This window comes from Protobothrops mucrosquamatus, unplaced genomic scaffold, assembly GCF_001527695.2.
Source record: "Protobothrops mucrosquamatus isolate PMUCROS unplaced genomic scaffold, P.Mucros_1.0 scaffold318, whole genome shotgun sequence".
NCBI classification, from domain to species: domain Eukaryota; kingdom Metazoa; phylum Chordata; class Lepidosauria; order Squamata; family Viperidae; genus Protobothrops; species Protobothrops mucrosquamatus.
The window spans coordinates 649,355-663,964 of record NW_015386657.1 but is presented as its reverse complement, the minus strand read 5'-3'; the positions used below and the strand labels follow the sequence as shown (position 1 = coordinate 663,964).

General features: G+C 37.8%; 1 protein-coding gene across 1 annotated transcript in view; it reads right to left on the bottom strand.

Moving 5' to 3' along the window:
* The window catches only part of LOC107286725 (cAMP-specific 3',5'-cyclic phosphodiesterase 4D), a 364,765-nt gene that overhangs the window by 50,554 nt on the left and 299,601 nt on the right, over positions 1-14,610 (bottom strand). The window contains exon 6 of the mRNA XM_029283998.1: positions 4,094-4,206. Within this exon, the coding sequence (XP_029139831.1) occupies positions 4,094-4,206 (113 nt within the window). The remainder of the gene's footprint in view (positions 1-4,093; positions 4,207-14,610) is intronic.

The window sequence follows — 14,610 nt, the reverse complement described above, 5'->3', positions numbered from 1 at the left end:
GAATATTATCCTGGGACTAGGTTTGGGAAGTCCGGGGTGGGGTGGGGGATTTTATCTTTTATTTTGTTTATTGGATTATGATTGTTTTTTATGATGAAAAAATAATAAAAAAATTTTGGGGAAAAAAAAAAGGCGTTCTAACTTTATAGAATGTTTATTGTTTCTAGGAGTACAGGTAGTCCTTGATTTACAACAGTTTGTAAATCTGTTGTAAATCAAATTTACAACAGCACTGAAAAAAGTGACTTATGACCATTTTTCATACTTATGACCGTTGCAGCATCCCCGCTGTCACATGATCAAAATTCAAACACTTGCCAACTGATTCATATTTATGATGGTTGCAGTGTCCCAGGGTCATATCATCACCTTTTGCGACTTTCTGACAAGCAAAGTCAATGGGGAAGCCAGACTCACTTAACAACTGTGTTACTAACTTAACAACTGCAGTGATTCACTTAACAATTGTGGCAAGAAAGGTTATAAAATGGGGCAAAATTCACTTAACTGTCTCACATAGCAACAGAAATTTTGGGCTCCATTGTGGTCATAAGTTGAGGACTACCTGTACATACAATGTCTTCCTTGCAAGCATAGCACATTTCTTCACTGTTAAGTATGAATATTTTTATAGGTTTATAGTATTTGTAAGTTAAAGGAAGGAATATATGGATATGTATGACAGTTGTTCTCATAATATGTTACTATTATTACTTTACCAGTACATCTCCTGGGATTTTCACATTGTTCTGGGCATTACATATGCAAATTGCTAACTACTGGTGGTCTCTACCCAATACATGACATCAACACTATGGCACAGCTAGGCAGAATCAACTGGGTTAAAACTAAGGGGAAACAGGCATTGTGGTGTATTGTCTGTCTATTTATTATTTTGTGATTTCTACAAGTAGGTTAGAAGGCTGGAAGGAAACCCAACTTATACTTAATAAACTGACGTCAATAGATTACAGCAATCCTCTCCCCTATGCAAGCTCTTCTGCCCCAGAGCCAGCCAAACACTCAACTAATCTCCACCTGTGAAACGCCAGCCAAGTCTGAGAATTAAGGCTAGAGGATAATTTCCTCAGTAGGGAGGATTTATCAAAATAACTCTAGTTAGCTACTTAAAATGTTAATTGCATTTACATGGCTTTGTTTTACAACTCAAGAGCACTCGTTAATATGATGCTTAAAAGGTATCTGAAACTTTCTGATTTACATGTGCGTGAATACATATGTATTTATGACAGTGTACTATGTCACACAGTGTGAATAAACCATGTACAGCATTGTTCCTGGGAACACAAAACGCCTACTTAGGATTATTTGGAACAAGCCTCTTTATCTATTTGATATATCTTGGAAAGAAACTTTGTGGCAGCACTCTTTTGTATACAAAGAAAACAAAAACCTTTGAGCAAGGAGATCCTTTTTTAAAAAAAAAAATGGCAGAAATCAATTTTTCACAGGATGAACAGTTTTAAAAATTAGTGTTTATGCCCAAGAACCTCTGCTTGGGTTATACAATGCCAAAGAAACCCTGCAGTCACCAGCATTAGCGCACAGGCTTCCTGAATTCATTTTTGGCTACAGTCTTGAATCACAAGTCACTACATAGCTGAAAATTAGTATATGTATAGGACTACATAGCTAGTGTAGATGGCACACAGAATTTAATTAGTAACAAAGAAATTAAAACAGACACATTCTTATTTTATGGATAAAATAAAACCAACCATTGTGTGCCTGCAGTATAAATTTTCACTGCTGATGTAAAGGATGGCATCATTCAATCTGACCTTCAAAGTGACTATGGCAACTCCTCTCATTGTATTCTTATGGAAAACCTTGGCTCTATGGTGCTATTTAGGAAGCAATAGGAAAAGTGAATCCTTTATGGAATGTTTCTTTTCCTTAATAGCATTAAAGAGGCTTCAAATACTATTTACATTCACAATTCCAGGGCCACTATATTATGATGCATAAAATTTGTCCACCAACTAAGGGAAAAGCAAAATACCCAGCTAAAGTAGTCTACTGTCCATAAAAGTTTGTTATAATATATTTAGGGTATTTTTATTGTTCCTAGAATATTTTCATAAAAATTAAAGCTAGCAAAACTTCTTAACTTGAAAAAAGCTTAGGAAATAATCTTACCATATAGGACAAAAAAAAACCCTTATTATCCTTAAGTACTTAATTAAGCTCATTACATTATAAGAGGTGTAACACAAATATGAGAAACAGTCATCTACTAATGGCTAAAGGGCAAAGGCGACTAAAATTAGACCAGTTGTTCACATATCCTTGGCATTGAGTGTGCATACACAAAATGTTGTGCTATTTAACATGAGGTTTCGTACTGCATTTTTACTTGCAAATATTCATTTTTTAGCTGCCAACATTAGTGATATTCAAGACCACTTCATAAATTTTGTTTTTAAGCAAATGGCTATATTTTAAATATTCCCCTAATAATGTAAAGTAATAAATGCAAAAAATGCTTTTCAGAAACAGATGTTGTAAAGAAACATTAACCAAAGTGCTGTGACTCAGTGATAGATGTATATTGTCTGAAAAATCGAAGTTCGCTATCATACAATTGAACTAAGTAATTGCAGAATCAAAGCATCCTGAAAGTTTTGTCATGCAAGAATTTGGTACAACTGTAATTAACAGAATCCAGTAGTTAAATGCCCAAAAGTACAGAGAGAAATTATTATGATTATATTACAGTATGTTCTTAGTATTAAAGAGTAGTGCTTCCGCCTCTAATTAGATATGATCTGACAAACAGGCATTACAGCGATAAACTAAAACACAATCAGGAGAATAATGCAAAATAGGAGACATCCACTACCTCTTGAAATGTTAAAGTACTTTAATATAATAGAAAGTTGCCATCTGAACAGAGGTGGCAGTGGGTATTTTTTAGCACTGTGAGAGTACTGAGTGGACATGAAGAGAAAAGTCTCTCTGGGGTGGTTCAACATCATGGTAAGTTGTAAATTGATGGTTTTGGTTTAACATCATAAGTTAAAAACAATGGTTTACAAATCACCCAAACTTAAGCTCTAGGGAAATCAATGGAACTTCTTTCCTTCCAAATCAGCACATTTACTGTTGCCTTTCCAAGGGCAAAAGCTATAGAAACAACTTATTTCATCTGTCATTTATCTAAAACCCATGTATGTTTAATGTATATTAATGTGTCTCCAGTGGACACATGGCCTTTCTTGCTTTATTCTGTTACAAGGGATTTACAAAAGGCATAATCACCTCCCCTATACTTACTAAGTTACACTGACATTTACAACACAAATGTATGGCCTTTGTATATATAAAGGTTGCAAAACCATAAGCACCATTTGTCCTTTTTGTTTTTAAATTGGCAGCACACAGAAAAGAATTTTTGCACAACTTTTAATGGCATAAGAAACTTTATATTTTAATATAATTTATTTTGAATACCCATCCAAACTGATCGTCCTTCTCTCTTACTTTGCAGAACAAACTGTAGTGGACAAAATGACAGTCTCAAAATCTGTATTGCTTTTCAAGTTTGCCTCTAATCCATCCATAACTAGTGTCATAACCTGATGTTTAATACAGTTATGATTGTTGCAGTTTTGCATTTTTATATGTTCTTATCTAGGATCAATTCTTTATACAGTTTCAATTGAATTTGCTTCCAAGCAACTATGCATAAAATGGGATGATATCCATAAACATTACCAGGGGGTAAGAAACCAGTTTCAGCCCAATTTTATGCATCCTTTACAGGGAAGCTGCAGAAGTGGACAATAATTGCTGTCAGGAAGGCAGACTGAAGGAGTTTTTTTTATCCAGACCCGGTGGACTTATCTTAGATGACAGATCAAGATATCAGAGCGCTATTCTGCTGCACACACAATTTTAAGCCTAGAAACCTTGTTGCGCAAAAACTGCCTGCTTCTCCCAAACCCGAGGTGTGTATATTTTCCTTCTGAGCCGTCAGGTTTGGCGGGGAAAACAAAGCAAGGCACAGGAAAACTGAAGAGGCGGGATGGGAAGGGGTCGATAGATGGAAACACGGGGGGGGGGTTCCTACCTTATTCGAGGCCATTTCACTGACGGAGTGCCTGGTCTGCAAGGTTTCCAGCTGGTCCAGGCACCAGTCCAGCTCCTCCAGGGTCTCGCTGGCCAGTTTTTGGTAGGCCTCCTCTGCGAAGAGATAGGGAAAGGAGTACTCAGTTCGCAAGCGTTTCACGGGGCTAACAGCAAGCTCCAGCGGGTCCATCCTGCCATACCCAGCCATGGGGGGATGCCCAGTGCCCACACATGAGTTCTGCTCCTTCATATTGCTATGCCCGAGCAAGAAGGAGAAAAGGCGGGCTCCGGGCTCCGGCGGGAATGAGGAAAAAACAAAAGTCGCTCCAGCCTTTTCTTATCGACTCCAGCAACGAGACTCGGCGGGTGGGCGGGCGGGCGCGCTGCTCAGAGGGGAGTCGAGCGGGGACTGAAGCGCGACCGGTTCTCCTGAGGAGCGCCGTCCCTCCACTCTCGGAGCGCGCGAGGCGGGCAAGAATCGTGTCAGTCTGGCTAGCTGGGACTGTGCCTTCTGGCAAACGAGAGGCTTTAGGCGACACGCAGCCGGCCAGCCGCTTTCCTCCCTGGGGCTGGAGGCAGCCAAGCAGCCAACACCTTCCTCCTCCTCCTCCTCTCTGTCCTCCTTCGGGCAAGCTTCAAGCCCCAATGAATCAGAGCAGCGGCTGCCGTGTGTGCGAGCCACCACGTTTCCTGTTTGCTCAACTTCTCCGTGCGTAGCAGAGGCAGCGGCAAAGCTGAAACTCAGCTCTGAGGCTCCCGGCTCCAAGGGAAGCGCCTCCGTTCCTCCAACCCTCCCGATTTCCTTCCTTCCTCGCAGAGAAACCTCTCATTTTTCCCTGCCCTGAGAATCTTAATTAAAACATCAACTCGCTCTTCGTCCCCCCCCCCTCCTTATTGTTTCGTGCTTTCTACTGAGAGGGGAGGAGAACAACGCCGTGGCGCTTTCAGCCTTTGAACAGGCGTCGCCGAGAGTTTTGGCGAAAAGGGGGGGGGGGTTGCGTGTGTGCAGCTGTAAAGGGGGAGGGGGAAGAGAGAAAGAGAAAACTCGGCAAGGAGTTGGGGACTTGCTCCACTCCGCCTCCTCCCTTTCCCTTCCCTTCCCTTCCCGGGCGGCTTTAACGCTGCCGCTGCTCTGCAAGACGAGCGGAGAGCTCCAGCTACGGCTACCACCTGCGCGGAGCTGAGCGAAAACCGCGGGAAGCCCCTGCGCCTCGGGACCCGGGAGATCTGATATAACTAGAACGGGCCCAGGCCGTTGCGCTTGGTTTCAGCCTCGGGCCTCGCGCTAACGCCGAAGGCCCTCGGCTTTAGCGCTTGGTGCGAGACTTGGCCGCCTTCAAGAGCGCACTGAAGCTTGTTCGCGCCGCTTCTTCATACCGCTTTAATGCCCGAGATAAAAAACCCGTTTCTTTTTCTCAGGGCTAATCCGTCTACAGCCGTGGCCGAGCGCTCATAGTAGCACTACTGTCTGCAAGGCACTCGTGGGAGATAAGACTATTTGGAAGACGACTTTACGGGACTTTAGGGCTGCGTGGGAGCCACAGGGGTGAAATGACACCAAGTCTCTCTTTCTGTTTTTCTCTCTCACTCATTTACTCAGTAGTGGCCTCCACAGATCAGCAAAGGGGTGGGTGGGCATGGGGTACCTTTGGCAGCCGGTATGCCTAAATAAAGCCCCTCGCCAGCAGCTTTACATTCCTTGTTCCCCTTTCGCGTTACCTCTGTCCCTGACTACCACATAGCCAAGGGATTTGGGCCTTGCTGTTCAAAGTCCAGGAAAAAAGCAGTATCTCTAATTTATAGGGATTGCCTGTGCACTGCAGCAGTCCGTATTAAGAGAGAAACCTGCATTGACTAACTGGTCACTTTCTGCCCTTAGCTGAACCAAGCTTGCAACGCTGGCTTTTTAAACTTCCAGTGCCCTGCTCTTCATCCACTGCTATTATCATCACTAAAGATCTGTCTAAATAGGGAAAGCATTTTACCATCTTTGGATACACTCCAAAGATAAGTGCTTTTAAGGTCTTGTTGACTTCAGTAAAGGAAAGGGTTAAGAACATCATTCAGTCTCTTCTAAATCAGCATGACTGATTTGTGCATAACTGGCTGGCCAGTGCCTGTAATCTTTTTCTGGCCTCAGCACTGCTCTGATGGAAATTGTATTCTCACATTATGGACAAATAACTAAGGTCATCCAACTGAAAAATGATTAGGACTCAGGTCTTTTATCTCTTTGGTTTGCAAATTCTTGCCTACTATAGTGTACCATATCCCATACAAATTTACTCCATGTTTTCCTTAGCTTATCATACATACTGGGCATTACACTGAGTATTTGCATAATTTCAGTCTGTTGTGTCAATCTAGCCAAATAATCATCAGGAAAGACCTTTTCAAATATTGCAGCATGTTTACTTTAAACCAAATCCCAGAGGGAAGACGTGTGACTGACGTGTTCCTTGCATAGTTTGTTTTGTGAGTTGAGGGGGAACATCTTTTCCATTTTTTTTCTTAGAGACCTGTTTGATTCTCTCTTTTTACCAATAAGTCCGTCACCAGAGAAATGAAAGGCTGAAATGCAACAGGCAGGACTAAGCCTAAGCCAGGTATTAATTTATTGAATTTATATCCTGCTATGATGACACTTGGCATGTATGGAAAAAATATGAAATGATTACAATGCAAAAAACATAGAGAAGGAATAAAAATATCTGTTTTGCTGAGCCAGAGCTTAGATCTGTGAAATATGGACTGATTTTAAAAATACATTGGATTGTGTAGATGAGGCATTTCAAACTCGTGATGTCATGTGACTTATCGTGACTTTTTCCCCATTGCCGGCAATGGGGTGGGCGCGGTTTCGGCGTGACGCATCCGGCCCGCGGGCCAGCAGTTTGACATGCCTGGTGTAGATACACTGTATCTTCCCATCAGCACTATTTAAAATAGGCTTTTGCTGCTCCAACAATATTAAAAGAATCCTAAATTGAGAAAAGGAAGGTGAACTCCTAAATATTTTTTAATAAAAAGTGGTGAGAAGTCAACCATGACAGATTGAAAGAGGCCTATGTAATGTCAGAATTATCACTGGCAATATAGGTAGTCCTCCTTTAGTGATTGCCTCATTAACCAAGTTTACAAGGGTGATGAAAAAGTAACTGTGATCATTTCTTGCATTGCCTGTGACCTTCACAGGCCTGTAAAGCGAAGTGAAGAAAGGTCACAAATACAGTCATGGTTTTACTTAGGAACAGTTTCATTTAATGATTGAGTTGCCAGTCTCAATTGTAATCACTAAATGAGGACTACTTACTGAGATTGTGGGACCTATCTAAATAATAGTGATGGGCTTAACTCCATTTTAAAATCTGAAGTGTAAAATATCTGAAAGAGCTTTGTGTTTCAATTCTCCTTTACTCCAATAGCTGCACTGCACTGAATGGTATAGAGTTATGAAAGTAAGGGAAGCTCTTCACACTTAAAAATATAATTAGCAGATTTTCCTAGATGAAATTTAATGCAAATGTCTCCAAATCAGACTACTTTTAGGGAATGCTCAATGCTAGATATATTGGCACATATTAAACCATCTCCAATGGATTTCTTTTATAATGTACATGCACCAGTAATAACCAAGACAAGGGTGCTCAGACTTTTTAAACAATTACTTGTCCATATTATAGATTTGTAAACTGATACACTGTGTATGTGTGTGTGTGTGTGAGAGAGAGCATGATATAATAATCCAGCACGAATTGCCAAGCTCAGATTGATTCTTTATTATGTCTCAGAATCTTTTAATTACAACACTGACAAAATTCTACCATCTAATATGATATTCTGAGCTAGCGTTTTCCTAAATTTATGAATGGAAAAAGAACCATAATATTTTTGGATTTATCACTATTCAATAGATGCCAACTTTACTCTTAAAAATACGAAAAAGGTTCACCCTCATCAATATGAAAAAGGGTTAAACTACTTTACTCAGAAAAAGAAAACATTTGGTAATTAAGAGAAACTTAATTTAAAAAGATGACGGAGGATATGTAGATTTATTTATCCTTGGAACGGAGTCTGCAACAGAAAACTAAGGTAATGGCTGAGGTTGTGCAGAGTAGACAATACTCCATACTATAAGAAGGGAATTAACAGTGCTTTATTGTTTCCTATGTTAAAAGCAACTCTGCAAGTCAAACATTAGTACACAGCTATATGTATTATTACTATATTTTCTCATAAATCCTAGCTTATTATGTGCAGAGAAATGTTTATATGGGAAAGCATTTTTAAAAACCTCAAACTGCTATCTAAAGAGACATAATTCACTTTAATACTTGCATATACAGCAGCTCCCTCTCCCCTTTTAAATGGATTTGAACTATTCTGGGGGAAAATGCTGTTGAAAAACTGAATTTTTGTTAGCATTTAAAAAGTTACAACAAACATTCCAACACAGTGTTAGGCTGCATTAACAGAGGGATAGAATCAAGATCACGGGAAGTATTAATACCACTTTACAATGCCTTGGTAAGGCCACACTTGGAATACTGCATGCAGTTTTGGTCACCACGATGTAAAAAAGATGTTGAGACTCTAGAAAGAGTACAGAAAAGAGCAACAAAGATGATTAGGAGACTGGAGGCTAAAACATATAAAGGAAAGGTTGCTGGAATTGGGTATGTCTAGTTTCAAGAAGAGAAGGACTAGGGGCAACATGATAGCAGTGTTCCAATGTCTCAGGGGTTGCCACAAAGAAGAGGGAATCAAGCTATTCTTCAAAGTGCCTGAAGGCAGTACAAGAAGCAACGGATGGAAACTAATCAAGGAGAGAAGCAACCTAGAATAAGGAGAAATTTTCTGACAGAACAATGAATCAGTGGAATAACCTGCGTCCAGAAGTTGTGAATGCTCCAACACTGGAAGTTTTTAAGAAGAGATTGGACAGTCATTTGTCTGAAATGGCATAGACTAGAGGTTTCCTGCCTGAGCTGGGAGTTGGACTAGAAGACCTCCAAGGTCCCCTCCATCATCATCATCATCATCATCATCATTATGGATCATCGCACAGTCAGTCAGATGTTCAGACTGAATTTGGCATTTTGTCTACCTATCGAGTCCTTACCAGGGACAACGACGACGACGACTACGACTACTACTACTACTATTATTATTATTTGACAGATAACCAAAATTATGGATTGAGGCAAGATTTGAATATTAGTAAATGTAAATCTTTTAGATTACATACTAAATACATCTTTTAACATTTTAGCAAATTGTAATTTTAGTCAGAATATCATGCCTATTGTATCAGGATAGAAGGAACAACATTGAAAATTTTACTGATATTAAAGCAATAACAGAATCAGATGAGTGAAATCAATTCATAAGACTTCTTGTTGGATTTCCTTCTGTTTTTCCACACCATCTCAAATTAAGATGATATGAAATTTGGTCTGGTGGTTTGAACTTTAGGCACTAGGCTAGAAAGCAGGACACCGTGATTTCAAGCCCTGCCTTAGCCATAAAAGCCAGCTGGGTGTCTTTGGGCCAGTCACTCTTTCTCAGCCCAATTCGCATCAAAGGGTTGTTGTGGAGAAAATAGGAAGAGGAAGGTGTGTTGGATATGTTCGCCACCTGGAGTTATTTTTTAAAATAATAAAGGCAGGATATAAATACAAAAAAAGTAGACATTTCTTCAAAGCTAAAATTTCAGCTCGATATATACAATATATAGGTTATAGGTTCTGTTCCAATTCTTTTATTTACGTTGATTTACAGATGTCCAAGAAGTTTACACACTAACAGATAAATTTGAATTTCTCCATTTTGGTACAAATGAAAACAAATAAAAGAACTAGTCAAATGATCTAGAATTCCTTTGAATATTTGTCATATAGATTTCATTAAGATTACTTTAACTCAGATTTATTTGTATCTTGAAAGCCCTTTTTTTCTCTTTCACATTATTTCAAACAAATTTTATGGGGTAATTTTCCCTGGCAAATACATCTCTTGATATTCACAGCATAGTTATAATTTCCTGTTAGGAAAGATGGATTTAATTTTCTATCTTTTCAGTGTTATGGCACTAACTTTAGCTTTTTCAGTGATGGGAATAAGGACTTTTCATGAATGAAAAATTGCCCAAATAATTTAAAACTATGTAAAAATGAAATAAAATTCTTGATCTTTTTGTTTTTACACACACATATATATATACCTATACATCTCCATGGGAGATGGGTGGTTTAGAAAGAGGAAATATAAATAAATATAAATAAATTAGCAAGAAAAAATTCACATGACAAAATATTATATACATATATTTATACATATGTATAAGGATATATATATGTATATGTATATACATATACATATATTTAATACATATACATATATTTATACATATGTATAAGGATATATATATTTATTTATATTTCCTCTTTCTAAACCACCCATCTCCCATGGAGAGGAGCTCTGGATGGTGTATAATATATGATTACTTCATTGTATTGCAATAAAAAAAAGGAAATTCCTTGTGATATGATAGAATTTGAGAAAAAGAAAATAACATAAAACTTCCTACAAAACCTTAACTATAGTTGGTTTGGAGGATTAAAACAAAATCTACATCCTACTTTACCATCCATACTAAAATAATTCCTAAATATTGTAAACTCATATACAGAGTTTTTTGTAGTGAAAAAAATGATCCACAAGTTTAAAGTAATACACAACTGTAGTCATTATCATTACTATTCCTATTAACATTTGGTCTTTTTTTTTAGGTTGGGAAATCCTTGGTTAACTTTCATCTTTACTGTGAATTCATTGAATGACTATAGGCAATGCTCTTCTCTCTCTGCCTAACCCATATATAGTAGGAATAGTAATTGTTATCAACTCAAATTAATTCATTGCAAGATAAATGCCTCCTTCCTGAAGGTTTTGGAGATTAATCTACTATACTGGTCTAGGAAGTAGGTCACTCGGCTTCTAGTCCAGGAGCACCTTAACTACTACACCATGCTGGCTTGCCATCTATATAAATGCATTTGTACAGTATGCTTATAAAATTATTATACTGATTTACACATTATAATAATTGTTGCAGATTACTTATTTGCAGTATTTCTAACTCACTCCAAGCCCAAAGGATTCTTGGTGGTGAGTAGAATAGAGGAATATGGTGGGAAACTGCTTTAGTTACTAGAAATTTCTCTTTGGAAGAACAATGTTTTCAAAGATAACTCTTTATATGAACACTTGGAGATATTTGGAATCTATAAGAATCTAGCACTTGAACTTTGATCTACAGAGGCTCCGGAACAATAGCCAATAACTCCATTATATGTGTTGAGATGTTACAGTCATGAAAGGTTTACAGGAAACTAGGAACCAGCTATGACCTCATCAATGATTCAGTATTTTGGGTCAATGCTAATCTATGCCAGATTTCTCCAATCTGAATGCCCTCCAGATGTATTGGACTTATTTTCATTCTTACTTCAACTGATTATAGGCTACTGAGCTAGGAAAAGGTTCTGTTCATTTTAACAAATGTACTGACAAAATTATGGGTATAACAGTTAACAGTTCAATCAGACCTGGCTATAACAGAAGTCCAGTCAATCCTTGCTCAGTTGTCTCTGAAGATGTCAACCACGGTTGCTGGTGAAACATTTGAAATGTTTGAAACCTTCTAGATTCTTTTTAGTCTGCTAGACTATATAACAGAATATAAACAATAACAGAAAAGTATCTTTATAGATTTCCTAAATGAGATGAGTTGGCTCTAAATACAACTCCCAAGGGACTGTTTTCCATACTAGGAGCAATTCTTTCTAATGTGCTACAAAGGTTACTTGTCCAGTAAACAACTGGCATGATTTAAGATGTTGGTATTAACACCTTAAAGATATCTTTCCTGGGATTTACTTTGAATTTTCACTATATTATTAAAGACCACCACAGTCCGGACTATTCTTTATGAACCAGCAGCAACCTTGACTTTAGCATGTAATAATCTGTAATTCTCTTCACACACCACTTTCACTGATATAAGTTACCTCAAAAAAGTATGTTGAAGCAGTTTTCATTCTGTTTAAAACAAAACAAAATAGCTTAGGGGCAACAAAAGTAGCAGAAGGCTGAAGACCATTTATTTATGTATATTAACTTATGAAGCCATCCAGTATTTTTATATAAAGATACATTGGATAATACATAAATTCTGTGAGGTTCCACTGACACAGAACCACAAATGACATGTTATAAGGTAAACAGTAATTTTTCATGGTCATTCAGCATATTCAAATGACAAGGGATTGCTTTGTTACTTGTTTCCTCAGGATTTTCTCTCTATTTTCTTTCTTTCTTTCTTTCTTTCTTTCTTTCCTTCCTCCCTCCCTCCCTTCCTTCCCTCCCTCCCTCCCTCCCTCCCTCCCTTCCTTCCTCTTCCCTTCCCTTCCTTTTCTTTTTTTCGTGATAGCCTTGGAGTTACACCAAAGCTGCTGCTATCTTCCTGTTAGGTATGGCTGCTGCCATTTTGCCATAAATGAATAGCCCTCAGAAAATTGATTCAGAGCTACTCTATGATGACAATGCTTGCAATGCAGTAACTTAGAAAAAGTTTAACTTCAGTGCAGTTGTTTCATAATCATGATATATCACATCTGTTTAAGATAGAAAACTTGGAATCACCACTGCAATTATGTCTGTGCACCACTCTGATTTGGCATGGAGGCAATATCTGATGACTGCTTAGGGTGAAGATACTTAACTTATGGCTTCATAGCTCTATGTGATTTCCTCACATAGCCAGAAGGATAGTATTCTGTATCCTTTCAAAAGTTGGCATAAATTTCAATTTTAAACATGATAGTGGAAAAATTACTAAATACATGGAAGGTAGTCTTTACAACTGTTTTATATAATTTAATTATAAAAGTGAAATAAAAGCAAATCCATACATGCCAATTGAAGGTCTTGTATATTGTTATCTTGAAAAAGATCGTGCATCTATAGTTTATAACAGTGAATTATTGGAGAGAGTAATGGTTTCATGCCCTGATTCAAAATATGTATTCATTAATGAACTTCCACAATCTCTTGCTCTCTAAACTGTTTTGAACTATAGTTCTCATCTTTGACCACTTGCCATAACGGGTTGTACAAACAGTTACATCCAAACAATCAGGAAGATGCCATCTTGTGAATAAAAGCATTAATCTCTCATCCACTTTCTAGAATGGAAACTATGTAATCACTAGACTTTCATGCCATATATTTCAAAATAGCCTGGGAATTTTTCCCCAAGTCATTATTTTGAATTTAATATTTTGCTTCATATCCATAGGCTGTCTGGCATCAAAGACTGTTTTTAAGGTAAAGATTTTTTGAAAACAGAAGAGGGAAGAGGCTAATGCCATTGGAAGCTTCTATTTTCTTTCATGTTGTCATAATTAACATCATAGTATGATTATATATGCTCTGAATCCAAAATGAATTTTGCATTCTAGCAAACAAAATTCTCCTTATCATATAGATGAAATATAATATTTGAACAATGAATATCTAATTTTTTAAGATGATGTAGGGGACTTTTGGTTCCGTTCTTAATGAAGTTAATGGTCACAAAGCATAAATTAATGTGAATTAAAACTATGATGTCATTTTGGCATTACATCTACAAAGGTTGCTATTTGTTGTTGGAGATAAAAATATATCTGTATTTTAAGGAAACTATACATATGTTCCAACTGTACTACTGTAATGACTAGCATTTGTTTTAGTCGCTTAGTTTTACTGCATTTTTTTTCTTAGTTCCTGAAAAAAACCCTCAGCTTTAGTGCTAATAAATGCTGATACAGCAATACAAGTTTAACAGTCTGCTGATAAGAATTGAGAAAGAGCCAGCTGGGAAGGATTTATTCTTCATGACAGGTAAACCTCTGATCCCCATTGTGAAAAAAAGGAGAGAAAAAAACCACAACAGAAGTGAACCTGTTTCTTTGTGCGTCAGGAATAAAACTTGAGAAATCCCCTCTGTTTTCTTTAAAGCTAAAGGTTGACTGTTTCACAATAGAGGCTCAAGCAGTCTGACTGCTTGTTTCAAAGAAAGAAAAGAACGAAAGCCTTATAACTTTTTTTTGTAGTTTCTGAGAAAGAGCTGGAAATTTTAAGGTCAGCATGTGTCAGCTATGAAGAGTTGTGGTTTTCACAAGCAACCTTCTTAAAGTAAAAAGCATGTCATAATTTTTCACAGGGTCATGTGACCCAAACCAGCAATTCTTCCTCAACCTTTCAGTCTCCCTTGGTCAGTCAGTGACTTCAGCTTAGGGCTTAACTCTGTGTCAAAGTTTATTCAAGGACTCATCATCCCTGTTCCTGTTGGAAAAAGTTACTACAGGCAAACTGAAACATTGGCCTATAGACTGGTTAGAGTGACTAAGGAAAATTAAGATTCAGATGTGGGCTACATAAGGTTGACAACTATTCTCAAAGGAAGGG